Source organism: Panthera leo, chromosome D3 (genome assembly GCF_018350215.1).
Source record: "Panthera leo isolate Ple1 chromosome D3, P.leo_Ple1_pat1.1, whole genome shotgun sequence".
NCBI lineage: Eukaryota > Metazoa > Chordata > Mammalia > Carnivora > Felidae > Panthera > Panthera leo.
In genome coordinates this window covers 28050597-28072663 of record NC_056690.1, presented here as the reverse complement: position 1 = coordinate 28072663, position 22067 = coordinate 28050597, and the positions used below count along the sequence as shown (strand labels likewise).

Genomic DNA, 22067 nt, shown 5'->3' with positions numbered 1-22067 from the left:
GCTCAGCTGAATGGACAAAAGTCCTGGCCACCAGTCTTTCCCTATAATATCCATAAAGCCTGGCCGGCCTCAGAACATGCTTGCCTATCCACGAGACCCCATGAGACACACAGGGCCTGCAGGGTTGTCACAGCCCAATTTGGCCCCCATAAGTAGAGATTTGGCCACAAGACGTCCCCGGACACTGCTCACCAGCATGTGACCCCGGTGGGACAGCCCAGAGCCCAGTGCACGGTCAGTTGCCTGTGATCCTCTATGCACCTCTGCTGGTGCCTTTAACAGGAAGGTGAGGGCCAGGTATGGACGCCGGGTCTGCGTCTGCCAACACCTCCTCTCTACCATCTCCAGGGGCAAGACACAGGCAGTCAACACACACAGCGCACCTCAGACATTCTGGAAGTATCTCTGGCTTTAATAAACCTCATGCTGACTTGCACTACCCTGTCCCTTTGTCTGGAACACACACCTCCATGGCTGTTTTTGTAAATATGGCGATTCTGCTAAGAGACAAGAGTCCCCAAGATTCCTGATGAGCTGATGACACAGGCATATACAAGGGGCGGGGACACCATTTCCTTGGCCATTGGGTTCACAGACTCTTGAGGTTGTACCAGTTCCAGGCCCAATGCCTCAGGGCCAGAGCTGAGGCAGGGTGGACGGCACCCCCACACAGGCTTCCCAGCCATGGCAGTGGGTTCTGGCAGGGCTGCCTGAAGGGCATGCAGAGTAACTGAAGGGGCTCGCCTCTCCCTTCCCCTGCTGTACAGGCATGCCCCTCCCTCCCGGCAACTGCCTGCAGCGCAGCCCATTCCCAAAAGTGCTGGTGAGGGTGGGATGTTGACACCACTCTGTGCGTTCACAGCTTTGCTTTAGCAAGGAGGCTAGGTGCGTTCCGAGACTCATCCAACAATCCTTTGCTGTTTAGCATCAGCCTGTGGCTGCCTGGCCGTGGGCAGGATTAGCAAAGGTTCATTTTTCAGAATGACCACCCACAACCCAGTGTCCCACTGCCTGTGGTCATGTCAGCAGATGGGTGCCTCTTGCAGAGAGAAAGAGAAGGGAGGTGAGCAGCAGCACTGAGCAGCCCACGGCTGCTGTTCTAGAACGTCCTTAGTATGTGGGAGTCATGGCAGGGCTGTGGCTCAGCCACCCTCCACGGTCTCTGACCTGACAGCCTCCCTGTGAGGAGCACCCCGAATGTGGCTCACTCGGCAGTTCCCCTCATGTCTGGTGAGGTTCAAGTGCCTGCAGCCTAAACAGTCTCTCCTTCGGACATTCATGATGTGGAAATCCCTCTAGATGGGTCCCCCAACATCTGGTAACCTGGCTACAGGACACTCCGGGGCCAGCGTGGTCCCTCCCAAAGGTGCCGGAGGACACTCTCCAGCACCTCTGTCCAACAGGGCCCATGTGGGTAAGCCAGTCCCCAGACAGGGCTGTCAGTGAGCTCCAACAGTGTGCTGTCCCCTCGGGAGTAGCCGTAGGTCACTGGGGAGGCTGGGCAGAAGATCCGAAGTATACGTGGTCAGCAGTACAGTGCGATCTTTCCTCACAAGGCCTGGGTCTGAGATGGAGGGGCTGTGCCTCTGTTTTGGTGGCCTGGGTCAGACATCCGTCTGCTAGATCCAGAACGCTTCTGCTCAAGCAGACCAAGCCAGATTTGAGTAGGCTTCCCATCAGCTCCACTTCCAGGGCCCCAAGGCCACCAGCCCACACCTGCACCTCTGCGAGTCTGGCTGCTGGTGGCTGCAGTGGTCCCGCTGCCCACCACACAACCACACCTACCATGTCTTGGGTCATGAAGTGCCACCACTAGGCCTTGCCACTCTGAGATCCACGGACTCCACTGCATTTAGAGATCCTTGCTCTGTGGCAGTGGCTCCAACTGACCTGCAGAGAAGAGAGACCACAGAGCTCTTCAAGGACGCTGGGCTCCCCTTGTGGATGTATGCCTCCAAGACATGGGGAAAGGCACATGCTCCAGCCCCTCTTGTGGAGGGTGAGCAGGTCTCAGTGATAAGTGCCCTAGAGCACCCCAATCCCCCTGAGCCCTCAGGTCATTCCCTCTGCAGTACACGGAGGTGGTTCTGGCATTTCAACTGCACTTAGCAAACCTGCCTTGTGGTCCACGTTTCAACCAAGCAACCAAACCCTGGGGGCCTTTCTAACTCCTCAGGCTGCAGTGAGTCCAGACCCTCTGTTAGTAGCCCTGTTTCAATGGATTTGGCCTCATGCGTCTCATATTCCTGCCACCTGGATCCCACACGTGTTCTCCAGATTTCTGTCTGCATGAGGGTCTTCTGGAGCACTGCCACTTCATCACGGGCCACACTTTGTACCTCACCCTTTGGGGCCTCCTGGGGCCGGAGTTTAGTTATAAGGCAAGCTGTGAGGTGGGGGAGCTGGTCCTGAGTATCCCACATGGACCCTGACCCAGGGGAAGCCCTTCCAGGTCCTTTAGGTAAAGAAGGACTGACCTCTTCAGGCAGGGACCAAAGGGGGCTTTTCTGGCAAAACAGCCAGTGCAACAAAGGGGTTTGAGGCCCCCAGCTTTCCTACCTGCCCACAACCTCCATCCCAATTTCCAGGGCCAACTTCCTTCCCAATCAATAGCCCAGCTTTGACGGCTGGGCCCAGCCATGCATGGAAGGAGACTGGCTGCACTGCCTGCTTTGGCTGCTAATTCCCAGTTGCCCTGAGTGCACGGCGCTGGCTGGGACTGTGTCATTGATGGCTGTGTCAGCCATACTTAATTCTGCTATGCTTTTCACCCTGAAGCTGCCCTTGCCATCCTTGGTCTTCCCCTCTTTGGGGTGGCACATCCTCCCATGGGTCCTGCGTTTGGCCTGGCCCTGAACCATGAGCTCTCTCTGCCCAGAGTTACCTTTGCCATCAGCCGTGGCCACCCTGCTTCTGCCGTGTTCTCTTGAAGGGTCTGGTCACTTCTTTCTACTGGTTCTGGCTTCAGCCCTGTGCATCAGAAGCTCCTGGCCATCCTTGGGTATAAGGAGCCACAGGAAGTCAGCAGGACCTGGGGACCACATTCGGTACCCCCCATTTGGGCAGGGGTCAACTGTCCTGCCCATTGGAAAGTCTAAGGATGGCTCTCAGAGCTAACTCTAAGGGGGAAGCAGGGTGTCACCTTGGAGAATTTGTACTTTGAACCTGCAGGTTTGCAACTGGAAGTTTATTATAAAATAGTATCCCCAGGTTGGCCTCTCACCTGGACCACAGATGCCCAGGTGTCTGGCCCAGTTACTCTTTGTAAACTGCAGTCACTGTCAGACAGAGGCTGTATTTCACAAAAGGAAACATAAGCCGGGGCGTCTGGGTGGCTCAGTTGGTTGAGCGTCTGACTTAGGCTCAAGTTATGATCTCATGGTTCGTGGGTTCAAGCCCTGTGTCTGGTTCTGTGCTGGCAGCTCAGAGCCTGGAGCCTGCTTCGGATTCTGTGTCTCCCTCTCTCTCTCTCTCTCTCAAAAATAAAGACATTTTAAAAAAATTAAAAAAAAAAAAAAAAAGGAAACCCAAGCCTTGTGAAGAAAATGAGAACTCCAAGGAATGGACACCTCTCGTAACTGGAGGAAGATAACTGTGACTGGTTGTCCTCAAGGGTCCTGATGCACGGTTTCTACATGCCTGGGTCAGGCCAAGGCATGGGCTCCCACCTCCGTGTCCTCCACATGTCCTGACAAGGGAGTGGATGAGTCACTGCTAATCGGGTAGAGTGACCAGATGCTGATGCGCTGATCCCCGGACCCTGCAGCAAGCAAGCCACTGGCAGCGAAGGCCACACAGTGGACAGTAGCACTGTGGAAGGACAGTACAGCCAGTGGCTTCATTGTCCGCCAGTGAAACACACGGACACGATGGTCCCAGCCTGCAGTGGCCAGGATCTTGCGGTCTGGCCGGATCTTGACATCAGCAATCCCGGGATTGGTGAGTTCATGAGTTTTGCATACCTACAAGATCAAGAGCAGCAGAGAGAACCATGAAGTGGCTTTAGACTTGTCACAGGGGCTCCCACCTGTGGACATCCCCGGTCTGGCAGCTGGAACAAGGAGGGAAATGCAGGCTGCCAAGATGATTGCATGTTCCTATAAACTTACCCCCTACCTCCCAGGAGCTAGCCACAGACCTGCTGAGGGGAGCAGCCTGACCACTGCCCTTGGCTGAACCCTTGGGTTATGAAAGGAGACTTCAGCCCCTTCCCTCAGAGAGCCCTTGAGGCCCCACAGAGCTACTCTGCTTCCCTTTCTATCAGGCCCTCAGGAAAGACCTCAGTGGGCTGGGTCCTGGAGTCCTTCATCACAGAAATACACTGCACTCTAATGAAATGCAAGAGGCATTTCCTGCTTGATAGAAGAATAAGGTCTGCATTTCTCCCTTCTAGGGAAACCTCACACCGACCCCAAAGCAAGAGGAGTACAAGAAACAAACTCCATCTTCAGCAAGAGGGGTTGAAGAGCCCCAAGAAGGGGAGCCAGTGGGTGCAGGTAGGAGGAGTGGGGGACAACAGGAAGGTGCAGGTCACAGGAGCACCTGCAGAGCCTGCCACACTGGCCATGGCTGAAACCTTAGTCCCTAGCCTGGTTCTGAGAAGGGGGCAGGCAAAACAAAACAAGGAGTTGCACAGACGCATTCTATCTGTGTTGAGCCATTGGAAGCCAACTGCTCTCTGGGGGCTGAGCGCTCCCACAGTCAGTGCTGTGTGATGACCCCTCCTTGACACGTGCCTCCTGCAACAGGTAGGGATCCGGAGCTGCCTTTGTGGTCACAGGACCACTTGTGGTTATACAGCACTATCTTATGCATGGCAAGGCAATCTGGCATCTCTGTCCCCACACACGAAATGACAAAGGCACTTTGCCATCATTGTGACAATGCACAATGGCCACTTTCTTCTACTGATCCCATGATTGGTCTAGCCCTGTGCACCACAAACTTTTGCTGCCCTGAAGTTTGCCGTCTCACCAGCACACCCTTTTCTCCTAATTCACTTCCTAATGGGGCCATAGCAGTCTTGGTTAAGAATTCCTCATCTCTGCAAAGATAACACTAGGGAAAAGGAGGAAAGAAACATTTAAAAACAAATGGTAGGGGCACTTGGGTGGCTCAGTAGGTTGAGTGTCCAACTCTTGGTTTCAGCTCAGGTCATGATCTCACAGTTTATGAGTTCCAGCCCTGTGTTGGGCTCTGTGCTGACAGCATGGAGCCTGCTTGGGATTCTGTCTCCCTCTCTCTCTGCCCCTCCCCACTTGCTCTCTATCTCTCAAAATACATACATACATACATACATACATACATACATACAAATGGTAATATTCCTTGGAAGCAAACAAATATTGCCACCAAGCATTTTTGCCATAATTTAACAAAACAAAACTTCATGAAGCAATCACCTCTATAAAACAAGAACCCAAAGTAGCAAACACAGAGGGAGGAAAGCCGAACTGACAGAGCACAGGAAAGAAGTGGAAGAAAGAACTCAAAGAAATGAAGGGGAATGGGAACAGCAGAAGGAGACTGGAACTAGATAGGAAGAGCAGGAAAGATACAAAGTGAGCAAAATGAAAGAGAAACAAAGAGTTACAACAGACTGGAGAGAAAACAGCAGATGTAGGAGACAGGTGGAGGTGCTCTAACACTCAATGATTTAGAAAATCAATTCTAATTTCTAGAAATTGAAGTCTTACAATCCAAATCCAAAGACAGGCTTCAGGATGGTCAATGTTAAGATATGCCTTAGGAAAATCATCAGACTGAGGGGGGAAAAATAAAAGCCCTTTGGTGGTCAGGCAAAAAGATCAAGTTGACTGTGAGGTAAGGTTTAGGCTGTCCTCAGAATGTTCCATGGCCACATCTGTGGCAATAGACAGAGAAGGCTGTGAGGGCAGGCACGGTCCACGAATTTTATATCTAGCCAAACTGCTGTTCAAGTATAAAAACAATAGACAAGTATTTTTGAACATGTAAGAACTCAAAGAATATGTTCCCATAAGCTCTTCCTGAAGGACTGGAAGATTAACTCTAGTCTCATAAGAGATAACCAGAGAACTTTAACAGATGACCTGGCAGAGAGTATGGAATCTACTTACCATTGGGATTAGGTCTAAAACAATATGTGGATTATGGCTATAGAACTGGTTATGCAACTAACTGAAATATGGGAGGATTCTGAGAGAGATGGAATTTTTGTTAAATTCATTGATTTGTTCATCTTTTGTCATTTGGGGCCTAAGATAAAATAGTCAACCTCATACTTGAGAGATTATCTGACAACCCACTGTAAGTAATGACAAAAACAACATTACTTCCTTCCCCACCCTTGACACTAGGTGCCATGATTTCCTAGAACTTGCCCTTGTATTTCTTCATACAAATATACTCAACAGATTTATAACTGGATTCCAAAGTTAAATCCAAATCTGTGCTATGTGTAAGAGAGACACCAAAGGAATGATTGGCAAAGATATACCAGGAGAGTGCACACAAGAGAAACAGGGGTACAGTGTCAGTAATAGGAAAGGTTGAATTCAGAGCCAAGAGCATGAAGACAGACTATATACCATACTTATCAATGATAAAGGGTACAATTCACAATGAAGAGCTATGACTATCTCTTTAAGAGATAAATAGGCATATCATTTATGAAGCAAGAACAATAGGAATGTGGCTTTGATGGAGTAATAACTGGTACCAGACCAGTCCTCATGCTATAAACAACCATCAAACTGGACAAAATATACCAAGCAACTGTGTCTAGGCAGTGGACAATAGGTGGGGAAGGGCAGCTGATGAAGTGGGCCTCTCAAAAACCCTAGCAGCAATCTGCCCAGGGAAATGTCCCAGCCATGAAATCTAGGTGGTGCACCTCTGTGTACATGAAGCTGAGGAGGCAGAGATCACAGAGTGGGGCAGCTAGAGCAGCTAAATCTGTGGGGTGAGCCAGCAGCATGGAGGGAACTGGGGGAGGGATGGAAGGCCATGTCTGGTTTCCCTATCCATCCTTGTGTGGAAGGCTGGGCTGTGCAAGCTCAGGACAGCACACGAGGTTTACCAGACAGTGGCTGCAGCAGGGTTAAATAGAATAGTTATAAGAGATTCAACAGTGATCTCCAGTGCATCCAGCCACAGTGCAAACACTGCCTGACATCCCAAGACTAACTGAGATGACACAATGGTCTTACTTCAGGAATGAGGAACATACCTTTGGGTAAGGCCTACCCTGGACCTACTGTAACAATGCTAGAGACAGAGCTCTACATGGTCTGAAGGGGAGGAAGAGTTTGGAAGGTGAGTTCCACCACTTCGGAGGAGCCTGGGAAGGACCTTGGGCTTTCCACATATCTGCCCTGACAGAGCATAATGCCAAACCTACATAAGTTCAAGGTCAACAGCCAGTAACTGAATTGCCTGCAATAACAAAAGTAAACACTCTTCAGCGCAAAAGACTAGACTGTATTACAATGTCTAGCATGCAAACAAAAAATTATTAGACATGCAAAGAAGCAGGAATATATGACTCGTGGTCAACTGGGAAAAAAAACACTAAATAGAAACTGACCCAGAATGACACAGATATTAGACATATCAAAGACTTTAAAGCAGCTGTTTAAATGTTTTTTAAAAAATGAAAGAAAATACATTCAAATAATTACTAAAAATAATTGTCTTGATGAGTGAATAGACAGGAATTATTAGCAGAAAAATGGGAGATTATATGGGGTGCCTGGGTGGCTCAGTAGGTTGAGCGTCTGACTCTTGATTTCAACCCAGGTCATGATCCCAGGGTCGTGGATTGAGCTGTGTATCAGCTCCACACTGAATGTGGTGTGCTTAAGATCCTTTCTCTCTCTCTCCCTCTCTCTCTCCCCTCTCCTCTGCTTACACTCTCTCTCTCAAAGAAAGAAAGAAAGAAAGAAAGAAAGAGAAAAAAAGGAAATGCAGATTATAAAAAAGAACCAACCCAGAACAACCAACAATATTTTAAAGGAGACGAACAAAGTTGGAGACCTAACGTTACCTGACTTCAGGACTTACTCTAAAGCTACAGTAGTCAAGATAGTGTGGTTATTGATGAAAGAGACAGATTAAGGGAACAGAATAGAGAGTCCAGAAATAGACCCACATAGAGTCAATTTGTCTCTGACAAAGGAGCAAAGGAAACATAATGAAGGAAAAGACAGTCTTTTTAACAAGCAGTGCTGGAACAACTGGACATCCATGTACAAAAATATGAATATAGATGAACACCTTACATCCCTAATTCACAAAAAATAACTTAAAATGGATCACAGCTCTGAATATGAAACACAAGACTATAAACATCCTAAAAGATAACAGGAGAAAAACCTAGATGATCTTGGGTTTGGCAATGACATTTTAGATGCAACATCAAAGGAACGATCCATGAAAGAAAGAATTGAGAAGCTGAGCTTCACTAAAATTAAAATTTTCTGCTCTGTGAAAGACAATGGCAAGAGAATGAAAAGACAAACCACAGAATGGGAGAAGATACTTGCAAAAGATGTATCTGATAAAGGACTGTTATCTAAAATATACGACGAACTCTTAAGACTCAACACTAAGAAAACAAACAACCTGATTAAAAAATGGGCCAAACACCTTAACAGACACTTCACCAAAGAAGACATACACATGGCAAATAAGCATAAGAAAAGTGCTTCTGTCATACATTCTCAGGGAAATGCAAATCAGAACAACGACTAGGTTAACATTGTATGTCAATTATACTTCAATAATAAAAATTAAAAAAAAAACACATCAGTGAGATACCCACTACACATCTGTTAGAATGGCCAAAATCCAGAACACTGACAACACCAAATGCTGGCAAGGATGTGGAGCAACAGGAATTCTCATCCACTGCTGGTGGGAATGCAAAACTCTACAGCCACTTTGGAAGACAGCTTGGTGGTATCTTACAAAACTAAACACAATCTTGCCACATGATCTAGAAATTGGATACTTTGGTATTTACCTAAAGAAGCTGAAAATTTATATCCATACAGAAAACCGCACATGGGTGTTTATAGCAGCTTTTTTCATAATTGCTAAAACTGGGAAGCAACCGACATGTCCTTTAATAGGTGAATAGATAAATAAATGGTGGTGCCTCCAGACAATGGAATATTATTCAGTGCTAAGAAGAAATGAGTAGGGTACCTGGGTAGCTCAGTCAGTTAAGTGTCTGACTTCAGCTCAGGTCATGATCTTGCAGTTCATGAGTTTGAGCCCCGTGTTGGGCTCTTGTGCTAACAGCTCAGAACCTGGAGCCTGCTTCAGATTCTGTGTCTCCCTCCCTCTCTCTCTCTTTCTCTCTGCCCCTCCCCCACTCATTCTCTGTCTCTTAAAAAAAAAAAAACAAAAAAAACAACAACAACATTAAAAAGAAATGAGCTATTGGGGCGCCTGGGTGGCTCAGTCGGTTAAGTGTCTGACTTCGGCTCAGATCATGATCTCACAGTCTCTAGGTTCGAGCCCCACGTTGGGCTCTGTGCTGACAGCTCAGAGCCTGGAGCCTACCTCAGATTCTGCGTCTCCCTCTCTCTGCCCTCCCTGGCTCACACTCTGTCTCTCTCTCTCTCAAAAATAAACATTAAAAAATATGAGCTATCAAACCATAAAAAGACATGGAGGAATCTTAAATGCGTATTACTCAGTGAAATAAGACAATCTGACCCCGCCATGATGTTCTGGAAAAGACAAAATCAAAGAGACAATAAAAAAAATCAGTAGTTGTCAGGGGTTAGTGAGGGAGGAAGAATGAATGGGCAGAGCACAGAGGATTTTCAGGGCAGTGAAAATACTGTTTGTGATACTATAATGGTGAACACATGTCATTATACACTCGTCCAAACCCACAGAATGCACACCACCAAGAGGGAACTTATGTGAACTGTGGACTCTGGGTGATAACATGTCAATGTGGGTCCACCAGTTACTTACTTTTTTTTAATCTTTAAAAAAATTTTTTTTTACCATTTATCTATTTCTGAGAGCGAGAGAGAGAGAGCGCGCGCGCAAGCAGGAGAGGGGCAGAGAGAGAGGGAGACACAGAATTCGAAGCAGGCTCCAGGCTCTGAGCTTGTCAGCACAGAGTCCGATGTGGGGCTTGAACCCATGAACTGTGAGATCATGACGTGAGCCAAAGTCGGATGCTCAACCGACTGAGCCACCCAGGCACCCCTCATGTGGGTCCACCAGTTATAATAGCTCTCCTGCTCTGGTGGGCTGTGGATAACAGGGGAGAGGCTACACATATGTGGGGGGACAAGGGGCATATGGGATATGTCTATACCTTCCTCTCAATTTTGCTGTGAACCTAAAACTATTCTAAAAAAAAAAAAAGCCTTTTGTTGGGGCACCTGGGTGGCTCAGTCGGTTGAGCAACTATCTTTGGCTCAGGTCATGATCTCAGTTTGTGAGTTCAAGCTCCGTGTTGGGCTCTGTGCTGACAGCTCAGAGCCTGGAGCCTGCTTCTGATTCTGTGTCTCCCTCTCTCTCTGCCCCTTCCCCACTCATGCTCTGTCTCTCTCTCTCAGAAATAAATAAACATTAAAAAAAAATTTTTAAAGCCTTTTGTTAAAAAAAATAAAGAAGAACTATAATAGAAAATGTAGAACTGAGAATCTCAATCGTTGAAATGTAAAATTTGTAGAATAGGTTTAACAGCAGACTGCAAATCATTAAAAATTAGTCAGTAAAGCAGAGGACAAATCAATCAACATTATTCAACCTGAAGAGAGAGAAGAGCGAATGAAGAAAACTCAACAGAGCTTCAGGAACCTATGGGGTGATATCCAACTGTCCAACTGTCGAACTTATGAAAGCCCCTACATGGTCAAACTCTGAAAACTACAGATGAAAAAAATCTTGAAAGCCGCCGTGGAGTGAGACATGTGGTGCATCTGGGAATAATGACAAGATATGATGAATTCTCATCAGAAACTATGAACACCAGATGACAACAGAACACCTTTTTAAAATTAATAAATTAAATTAAATTTTATTTTTTAAGTGGACTTCACACCCAGCATGGAGCCCAGCACGGGGCTTAAACTCATGGTCCTGAGATCAACACCTGAGCTGAGATCAAGAGCTGGATTCTTAACTGACTGAGCCACCCAAATGTCCCAGTACAACAGCTTTAAAGTGCAAGAAGAAAAACAAAAGCATCATCCCTAGGTCCTAAAGGCAGAATTCTTTTTATTTTACTTACTTACTTATTTATTTTAATTAATTTATTTATTTTTAACGTTTATTTACTTTTGAAAGTGAGACAGAGCGGAAGCAGGGGAAGACCAGAGAAAGAGGGAGACACAGAATCTGAAGCAGGCTCCAGGCTCTGAGCTGTCAGCACAGAGCCCGATGTGGGGCTTAAACTCATGGAACCGTGGTATCATGACCTGAGCCAAAGTCGGACGCTTAACCGACTGAGCCACCCAGGCGCCCCCAGAATTCTTTTTTAAAAAAGAGGGTGAAATAGACATTATATGTATTATATACTACATACTCTTACAATAAAGTAAGCTAGAGAAGAGAAAATATTAATAAAATCACAAGGAAAAGAAAACACATTTATAGAACTACACTGTATTTATTAAAAAATCTGCATATAAATGGACCTGCACAGTTAAAACCTATTGTTCAAGGGTCAACTGTACTATGCTTTTTTTTTAAGTTTATTTATTTTGAGAGAGAGAGAGAGAGAGAGAGAGAGAGAGAGAGTGCGACTGGGGGAGGAACAAAGAGACAGAGAGAGACAGACAGACAGACAGACAGACAGAATCCCAAGCAGGCTCCACACAGTCAGTGCAGACCCAGATGCAGGGCTCGAACTCATGAACCGTGAGATCATGACCTGAGCCGAAATCAACAGTCAGACGCTTAACCAACTGAGCCACTAGGGTGCCCCTATACTATTTTTATTTCCTCTAAGTTCTAATAAATAAAAACTGATGATTTAGCACAAAACCAATAACACTGTAAAGTGGAGTTTAGACGGTGTATAGAAGTAAAATGTATAACAGCGGCAGGAGAAAGGGTGGGAAGGTGGTAACTGGCATCCTAGCATGGGGTTATGACGCACATAGGGGCAGTGTGGCAACACTAAGCAAGGTTGGGAATGTCAATGATGCATACTATGGGCCTGCAAGGGCCTCAGAAGAAAATGGCAAAAGCTATAGCAAAGAAACCAAGAGAGGAAATAAAATGGAAAACTGAAATATGAATACTTGATTAACACACAAGAAGGCAGGAAAGGGGTAAAAGAGGGTCAAAACAGAAGTGACGAGTGGAAAACAAGTATCAAGACGGCAGACTTAATGCTGGACACATCAATAATTATATTAAGTGCAAACAGACTAAGTGCTCCAATTAGAAGGCAGAGATTGTCAGAAAGGATTAAAAAGCAAGACTAAGAAAGATGCTTTTTAAATATAAAGAGATGGACATTGGTTGAAAATAAGGGAGATGTGCGAAATGTGCCTTGAAAAGAGGAAACAGGAGAAAATTAATGTCACTTTATTAGCATCAGACCAGGCCGACCTCAAGACACCTGAAACTAATGTAACATTCATTGTGTGTCAACTATGTTTCAATTAAACAACGACAAAAAAAGACGTGACAAGAGCTACAGAAGGATGTTTCATGATGACCAATCAGCAGGATGTGGGAACCATCGTAAATGCGTGTAATGACAGCGCTTCAAAATTCATGAAGTAAAACAGACAGAACCAAACAGGGAAATAGGCACATTCACAGCCACACTCAATGATTCAAAGACCTTGCTCAGTAACTAGCAGAAAACCGGACAAAAAGATCAGTAGGGATATGGAAGACTTAAATGCTACCAACTACCTTGACCGAGGTCATGCTGACGGAACACTCCACCCACCAAATGCAGAACACACGCGTTCACCAAGATGTAGCATGTGCTGGGCCAAACACAAGCCTCAATAAATATCGAAACGTTGACATCATGCAGGTTCCTTCACTGACAGCAGAATTAAGCTAGATTAAAGATATCTACAAGATCAACAAATATTGGCAAATTAAATAATTTACTTCTAAGGAATAACTGCATCAAAGAAGAAATCACAAGAGAAAATAGAAAGTATTTTGAACTGAATAGGGGCACCTGGGTGGCTCAGTCAGTTGAGTGTCTGACTCTTGATTTCGGCTCAGGTCATGATCTTGAAATCTGTGGGTTAGAGCTGCACATTGGACTCCATGCTGACAGCGCAGAGCCTGCTTAGGTTTCTCTCACCCCTTCTCTGTTTCTCCCCAACTTGCGCATGCGCTCTCTCTCCCTCTCAAAATAAATAAATGAACCAAAAAAAAAAAAAAAAAGAAAAAAAGAAAAAGAAAAAAGAAAAGAAAGAAAGAATTTTGAACTGCATAAAAATGAAGATACAGAAATCAAAATTTGTGGGACAAGACCCACAAAGGCTGGTGAGCTGGCTGGGAGCTGGCTTCCCCACAACCCAGTGAAGGGCCAGTACAAACCCACAGAAGCACCTAGAACTGTGGGCACCATCAGTGTGCAGATTCACACACTCAGAAGCTCCCAGTAAATGTTCCCTAACAGGTGGCTGTATCAGCTTCTGGAAGAAGTGCCTGAGGAGTGAGACTGCCTGGACAACTTTTACAGTTATGAAACAGCAGCGATGAAATGCATTCCATGTGCAAAACCAGCTCTGTGAGAAGAGATACCTACATGTGAAGAAAAGTTGAAGGCAAAAGATTAAAAAAAAAAAAATCTACAGGGGCACCTGGGTGGCTCAGTTAGTGGAACATCCGACTTTGGCTCAGGCCATGATCCCACAGTGTGTGAGTTCAAGCCCTGCATCGGGCTCTCTGCTCTCAGTGCAGAGCCCACTTCAGATCCTCTGTCCCCCTCTCTCTCTGCCCATCCCCTGCTCACACACGCTCTCTTTCAAAAATAATTATTTAAAAAATAATTTTAAAAATTTAAAAAGCTATAAAAAGAAGTAGTAAAGTCAGAAGAAATCTGGTATGAACCATATTAATAGTTGGCAAAATAGGCTTTTAGGCAAAAATGAGGTCACTAAAGTATAAAGCTTCATTTCCCTAGGAAGATGACCACTCTAAATCTGTATGTTCCTAAGCCAGCTTCAAAATGCAGAAGCAAAAATGTCTAGGATGCAGGAAAAATTACGGAGATGTGCCTCAGCATGAGGGTCTCCCTGCCGCTTCCAGAGGCGCCCAGTCCCGGGTGCCAGGACTGCCTCAGTGTGTGCAGGTACAGCTGCGTGTCTAGCAACGAGAGGCACTTCCTTCTCACATGTGGAATACTTATGTCAACTGGACCGGCCTCCACATTTCAAAGAGCTGATATCATTCAGACCTTATTCTCTGAACACACAGCATTAAGTTAGGAATTGAAAAATAAAAAAATAACCAGGGGGAAATATCAAACATTTGGAAACATAAATCTGATCAGCTCAGCAGTCAGAGAACAAATAAATATCGGGTCCACCCAAAAGTGAGCACTGATGAAGATGGTGACATCTCCCAACATGGGACACAGCTAGAGGGTCACAGACAGACTTCAGCTGCTGTGGGGAATGGATGGCAGAGAATGAGTGGGCTCCATACCCAGTTCAAGTCAGAGAAACAGACCAAGCTCAGAGAACACCGGATGAAAAAAGGGAAAGATCAGAGCAGAAATGAAACAGAAAAAGACCTTTAAAGATCAACAAAGAGGAGTGCCTGGAAGGCTCAGTTGGTTAACCATTCGACTTCAGCTCAAGTCATGATCTCATGGTTGGTGAGTTTGAGCCCCGCATCGGGCTCTCTGCAGTCAGCACAGAGCCTGAAGCCTGTTTCAGATTCTGTGTCTCCCTCTCTCTCTGCCCCTCCCCTGCTCATGCTCTGCCTCTCTCAAAAATAAACACTTAAAAAAATTAAAAGGAAAACAAGTAAAGATCAACAAAGATAAGATTGATAAAGGATAAAAATGGAACAGTTTTGTAAATATAGCAGAAATCTAAACAATCGTTACAAATAAAAAAGGCAGTATGAAAATACCTTGGAGGTTTTTATGCTCATAGACAAATTAGTTCAAGAAGAAAATCAAGCCTTCCTTGCAGAGAAAATGCCTGCCCCAGTGGGACAGGCCAAGAGTGACCCATGGCCACTCACAAAACTGACCTCCTGCCAACTTATCCAGAGATCAGGAGAGGAGGGGACGCCTGGCTCCAGACTCTGGGGCTCCTGATACCCCGACACCATAAGCAGAGTGGGGTAACAAGAGAGGGGGTGAAACTTAGTCTACTGAGAGACAGACAGATGGTCCTGAACAACTCCGGCCCAGCACCACAGTGCGGAAATGGTCATGCTATGTAGTGGGTTATTTTAGCAATATATAGTTGTTTTAATATTATAAAAACCAAAAACATGCAATATATTAAATTAACTGACTTGAGAAGAAAAGCCATGAGTCTGACAGCTCAACATCCATTCACAACCCAGATTCTTTCCCCACTAGGAGTAGAATGAGGATCTGATATGACGGGAACCTGCTAAAATCCCACAGCAAATGGGGTGTGACATCCAACCCATGGCATGGCCAGGATCCTTGCCACAGTCCCAGCCTCTACTTGGAATGTCCTGGGTTCCTAGCCAGTGCCATCAGCACATGGGCAGCTCTGCAGTGACCTGTCCAGGGACCTCCATGCCCACCCCGCATCTCCTGGTCAAGGGCCCCCTCCTGCTCTTCCAGGGCTCTGTCCAGTGCCTGGTTCTACAGTTCACGGACTGCAATTGCCAAGCCTGGCCTGCACTGGAGGACTGTGGGAGCCGAAGCCTCTGTGCAGGTGTGAGAAGGCAAATCCTATGTGTGCCCGCATGTGAGGGTGTGCATCTGCCTGAACCTCTCTCCATTCTCACGGACCAGACAGGGTGGCTGGGAATGAGGACTGATGACCATCACTGTCCCTCATACTTTGTTCTGTGGACTTTGCCTTAAGCCAGTGGTTAGCCAGGGGATTCCTGGGCTCAGAGCCATGGACTCCCTGGAACCCACCTGGGGCCCTGCTTCCAGATTTCCTCCTTCATAGTCCATCTTCATGTGAATTTGTTAACAGGGGGAGTATTTCACAGAGAGATAAGGGCTGCTTTCAAGTTTGCTCTCTGCTGATGAACACCGAGAGCCCAGGACAAATGGAAGAGGAATGTGAGTTTCCAGAGAGGCCCCTGAACTGGGGTCCTCACACATTGGAAGCTGGGTGCAGGGCAGAGAACACCTTCCATGCCAGTGTCGCCACCTAGAAGGGGCTAAGACACCCAGTGCTGCCCACAGGGGCAGGAGTGACTCTGGCCCTGAGGCAGAAGCACAAGGCAGGCTCCCCTGGCAGGAATGAAGAGAAGCAACTGCAAAAGCTTTGATGGGGACCTAAACCAAATGAGGCCAGTCCCTGTCCCAGGCTTGTATTCCAGAGGAGGAGGAGGAAGAGGAGGAGGGCGGCCCAACAGGGACTGTTTGTGGTGATGGTGGCCAGAGCTTTGTTGGTTCTGCTATGTTCCTGAGATGCATACGGTGGGTTGGGTTGTGTCCACAATTTTCTTGGTCTCGGGGCCCTCCAGTCTCCTTCCTACCTGTCCCACATGACCTGCTGTTGATACTTTTGAGGAGAAGAAGGTCAGGGAGAAAGAGGGCAATGGCCACACAGCAGGACGAGAGGATGCCTGGCCAACCAGCTGCCGGTGCAATGCGGGGAAAGTGTGGTTGGTCTGATTCCTGGCCCAGGCTGCCTGGGGTTGGGGGGGGGTGCTTAATATTACTTAAAGGCCTAAAAATACTGCTGGCTGTAAATCAGTCCCTGCTTCAAGGCCATGGGCCCTGCCCAAGTGTGGGAGGAAGGAGCAGGTCTGCACACCACCTGTGTCTGACGACAGCCAAGGCCCAATCCCCTGGAGGCTGGAGGGAAAGCCACCTCTGGAAGGCAGGCAAGTGGCCCAGTGTCACCACGTGCTCCTGAGGCCATAGTGTCCGGATGAGAGTGGCTGAAGGCCCTTGGTCACTGCTGTGGCCCCTGGCCGCACCCATCCTGGATGAGGACCCTCTGGGAAGGATCTGTGGCCACTAGTGGCTCTCATAGAACATGACCTCAGGTGCCAGGAATGCGCACGCAGCAAAGCCGCCATCTGGTTCCCATTACCCACGCTCTGCTGCGGGAAACCTCATCTGCGTCTCTGCTCCCAGCGCCCGCCCGGGAGAGATTGATTTGGGCTCATTAGAGAGTCCAACAGCAGGCTGTGAGGTGAGGCACATCTGTGCCCACGTGGCTCAAGGACCAGGGCGGGCGGCCACATCGCAGATCCAGCACGGTGTGCTGAGGGCCCTGGGGCAAGGATGCCTGTGGATGCCTGTGGGTGCTGGCCCCTGATACTTCTTCCTCAGAGGCCTGTGCGTCACAACCTGAAAATTTCCAGGGCCTCTGGGGCCAACTCTGAAACTGATGTGCAGTTGTTTCTGGGTGAGGCAGCCGTTTTTAGTGACTGTGCTCAGCAGGAGAAGCACTGTCCTCCTCCTTTGATGTGTACTACTGAGTGAGCCCCCCCTAGCCTGGCGTAACACCATCATGTAACCACCACATCCATTCCACAATGCATGGCTCCCCTTCTGCTTTAACTTTCAAATTCATTAATAATCCCCTGTGCTTCAACTTTTCAATTCATCAGTATAATAAAAGTTCATCTCTGGACTGGAACATGCACCATAAATTTAAGTCTTAAGTTCCAGCAGCTGTTTCCCGAAAAAGCCAGCAGAAACCAGGCAAATCTGGGCCAGGTCAGCAGAAGGGGACCCTTCCAGAGGTCCAGGGGCTTGGGGTGGGGTTCTCAGGGAAGCCACTTGAGTCTTCAGCTCTTTGCAAGGTCAAGGCTCATGAAGTTCAAGCCACAACAGGATGGAGCACTGGACCCCACAGTGGGAAGGTGGGGGCACTGCCTGGTCCCCACCATGGCTCGAGAGGCAGAGAGAAGGGTATGAGGGAGAACTCCACTGCCCACCTGGCTGGGCTTGACACCCAGCAAGGTGACCTCCACTGCTGAGGACATGAAGACCCAACACCAGAGTGGCTCTGCCCCATTCTTAAAGATGACAGCCGGGGTGCCTGAGTGTCTCAGTCGGTTAACTAACTCTGGATTTTGGCTCAGGTGGTAATCTCACGGTTCATGAATTTGAGCCCTGAGTTGGACTCTGTGTTGACAGTGTGGAGCCTACTTGGGATTCTCTCTCTCTTTCTCTCTCTCTCTCTCTCTGCCGTCCGTGCACTCACATGCTCCTCTCGCTCTCAAACTTAAAAAAAAAAAAGATGACAGTCATCATGAAGCCATCATGAAGACATTCATTCCCCTCCCCACCCAAGTCCACAATTTCAATGCCTTGGGACCCTCCTACCAGGATGGAGGCATGAGAAACTTGATCCTTGACAGCCAGCTCGGGCCCCATTTGGAGGCTTATCTAACCCTGCTTCCTGCAGGGCCTCCGTGGACTCTCTGAGACAACATAAGGACAGAAGGACAGATGGGTAGCTGGCTTTACAACAAGTCAGCCATGTGCTGACACAAGCCGGTCTGCTGGAGAGGAGTAATGCCAAGGAAGCATGAACGTGTGCCCTGTCCCCAAATGTGACATGTGACCCCCTCTTTCCCCTCTCTCTAGGCTCTGGCTGGCTGTTCCCCATCCTCGGGTCCCTGCTCGGGTCCCACCTGGAGACATACCAGGACAGCATGTACGGTTCCAGCCCTGCTGCTCCTAGCTCTGATTTTCACCTCTGTTCTCTGATGGAACCACTCTTTTTAGGATGCCAGTTCCAACTCCAGCTTGGACATGAAAGGCCCCTCCCAGGTCCCACTCTGCTTGACTTCAGTGTTCCATCCTTGGGTCTCTTTATTATGGAGAATGGCCATTACCATTCTCTCTAGCACCCTCTCACCTTGCTCGGTCTCAGTTTCCCTTTCCCTCAGGACTTACCCACCATGTGAAACCCCTGCCCCTGCTGTCCTCACTCTGTCCTGCCTTTGGGATGACCTGGTGGCCATGTCCCACCCCTGGGTTGCACCCAGGACCCGTGATACCTGCTAGGCACTGCAGTGTGCCCTGATTTTCCTCAGGGGCCCACCCCTCCGCCCCAACTCATGTGCCTCAGGGGCTCATTGGCCACTGCCCAGGGCCTCTTCCTCTGGCTGTGGAGGCCTGGGCTGGGCAAGTGTGAGGTGAGGCAGGCTTGCCAGGCTGTGGACAAGGCTCTCCCATCTGGAGAGGGGCCCTAAGGGATGCCTTCATCCTCGGCCTCCTGTCTCCACCAAGCTACTGCAGAAGAGGACAAACATGATCTCTAGTACTCTAGTGATAGCACCCAGGTGAGGCCAGGAGCCAAGCCTGCTGCTGCTTCTGCTGGCAGTCTCCCTGAGCGCCACACATCTCCCATGCAGGGCTCTGTTCCTCCACCAGACCTGGGTTTACGTCACTGCCCTTCCATGCAGCTTCCACTCGCAGCCCCCTGGGACCTGCCCTAGTGTGAGGCTTCCCGCCCGTCCCCCCACCACCCCATTCTACCCCCCAGGTCCCAAACAGGGCTGAGCGTGCAGGCTGGGCCACCACATGCTGAGCACCAGCCACAGGCCCAGACCTGGTCTCCCGGTGCTCCACGAGTCATGTGGGAAGGGAAAGTCCAGTGAGACATTATGGGAAGGTTTTCAGCACCGCCCCGCTCCGCCTTGAGGCCTCACACCCCTTCCTGGCTGTGGCCTCTGGCCGTGAGGAATGGCTTCCCTGGGGTTGGCTTACAGACTGCCCCGGGGGCGTGACTCCGTGGATTTCTCCACACTGGGTCGGTTTTTGTTGATTAATCAGTTCCTTACTGACCGAATTCCTCTGAGTTTTTGCAAATGGGCTTGCCTACTCCCGGACTCTACATGCCTTTTCTCTAGATGGACAAGACGTGACTGCTGTTAACCCAAGGTCTGAGAGAAACCCAAACCATGTGAACGGTTCACAAACGCCCACGCCCCCTTCTTCCTGCGCCGGCCCCGCGGACAGGCTGGCCTGCACCCCGCCTCGCAGTGATTAATTAGCCAGGGATCTGCAACAACTCCTCTTCATGCCTAAATATTGTTTCAGCCTATCAGACTGTTAGTGCAAAGCAGGATAAATGACACTTCGGGTCTGGCGCACTGACCTGCAGGGCCTGCTGCTCATCCAGGCTCCAGACAGCCAGCGCCTTCTCCGCAGAGCCCGAGACGCCCCTGGCCTTTTGGGAGTCAAAGTCAAAGCCCATGACAGGCTCTGTGTGGCAGGCGACACGGCTGCACACCTTCCGCTCAGAGACGTCCCACAGGGCCACTGATCCGTCCTCATAGCCGGCCAGGAGGAGTGGGCGGGGACTGGACTCGGCCTGCGGGGACAGCACAGCAGTCAGCTCCCAAAAGGTCCTGGTATGTTTTGGGGGAGAAGGGGCTCCAGAGATGGGTGAGCTCCCCCACTGGGCTTTGGGGGTGGCCCAGTCCGGGAGCTGTTTCCCGTGTTCCCCACACCGGCAGTAACAGTTCGGAGGTTCTGCATGCATGCCACCCTGATGGCCGGCACCATGGGCACAAAGCTGGCACGGGCCAGTGCTGGGGCACCCCGAGGACTGACCCTGGGTTGGGGGGGGGGGGACAGAGCCTGGGATAGCCCAGCACGGACCCCGCCTCACACTGCCACACCACTGCTCGCCAGCCCGGGTGCTGCCACTTCTTCATGTCTCCTTTCTGCAGGCTGAGACTTGTGGCCACCCCTTCGTGAGGCGGTCACCTGTCTAGAACTGCCAGCCAAAGGAAATCGTGAGCTCCATCTCAATGAAAAATGAACTTTCTGTGCTTTGTCAACGTCGCCGCGGAAGCCCCCCACCCCCCAGGCCTGGTGAGTCGCCAGGGCGCTGACTGGTGTGAGCCGAGCTCTGCCGGCCCTGAGCTATTGTGATGAATGAGGACGCGGGTCAGAGGGCTCCGCACCCTGGGCAGACGCCTCGTTTATCTAGCCTCGGCAACAACTCCAGGGGAGCACCGCGGGACTCCATGTCACCCCAGCACTGAGAGCGGCAGCCCCATGCTTGGTGCCCAGTCTCCAGCACAGGCGCCCAGGTTGCTCCTGGGACAAAGCACACGCCAGCCGAAGCCTTTTGCTCTTCACTCATCTCTGCATTTCCTGCTAAGCTGCCTGGGGTTGGTGTCACTCAAGTGTCAGAAATAACTGAGCACACCCCCTCCCCAGTGAATTTTCCAAGGGCCAGGAGCTCAACTGAGCCTTAGGGAACTCTGACTGGGCTTGGCCCCCAGCCCCTGGATGGTCAGTGGTGAGGACGGGGGCCTTAGGGGCTGGTCAGAGGGAGGCTGCCTCCTGCATCACCTGCAACCTCCAGGATGGTCTACTGCAGGTCTCAAGGCTGGTGGTGAGCAGAGTGCCTGGGCCTCACTGGTCATGGGCCGACAAGGCCATGGAGGCCCTCCTTGTCCACCTGCTGGAGTTCCTTGTTACTGAGCTGCACGGGTGCTTCTATCTGCCCAGAGGGGCTCTGGGCCTGGATGCTGTACACACCACACAGAGTGCCTCTCCACATTTAGGAGTGCTCAGAAAGGACAGGCTTGTGCAGCTAAGTAAGGTAACTGGGGTTAGCCACAAGGCACGAGGACTTGTGTCTAACGAGTGGATACTACAACCTCAACACACGGAAACAAGGCTTTCTCCGTGTATCAGAAGGGGAAACTGAGGCTTCAGAGTGTGCTGTATGTCACTGGGGCCCTGGTTAGTGATGGGAGCCAGGGGGAGTCTGACACAGCCACTAAGACTTGCACACAGCACAGTGAATCCTCCCAGCCCGGAGCTAGTCTGGAGGGCACCTCCTGCATTTCCTCGGAAATGGCTTATACATTTTTTCTGATGATAATGCATGTTCATACAAACAAAAACAAAAGGGCTTCCTAGTTTCACTTAGCCTGGGGCAGCCTGTGCTCCTCCCTGGGGCCTCTTG

The 22067-nt window shown here is 49.2% G+C and overlaps 1 protein-coding gene and 1 long non-coding RNA gene across 2 annotated transcripts in view; both read right to left on the bottom strand.

The window, feature by feature from the left end:
* Positions 1–391: 391 nt before the first annotated feature.
* On the bottom strand, positions 392–3390 carry LOC122203623. Its single transcript, XR_006195270.1, has 2 exons — positions 2885–3390; positions 392–1890 (listed from the first exon to the last, which is right to left on the bottom strand). It is a non-coding gene; the product is annotated as an uncharacterized LOC122203623 (long non-coding RNA).
* Positions 3391–3467: 77 nt separating this feature from the next.
* GNB1L (G protein subunit beta 1 like) overlaps positions 3468–22067 on the bottom strand; it is a 59317-nt gene continuing 40717 nt past the window's right edge. Inside the window, exons 6-7 of the mRNA XM_042910223.1 lie at positions 20238–20453; positions 3468–3962 (exon numbers count right to left, since the gene is read on the bottom strand). Coding sequence (XP_042766157.1) covers positions 3645–3962; positions 20238–20453 — 534 coding nt within the window. The 3' untranslated portion in view covers positions 3468–3644. The remainder of the gene's footprint in view (positions 3963–20237; positions 20454–22067) is intronic.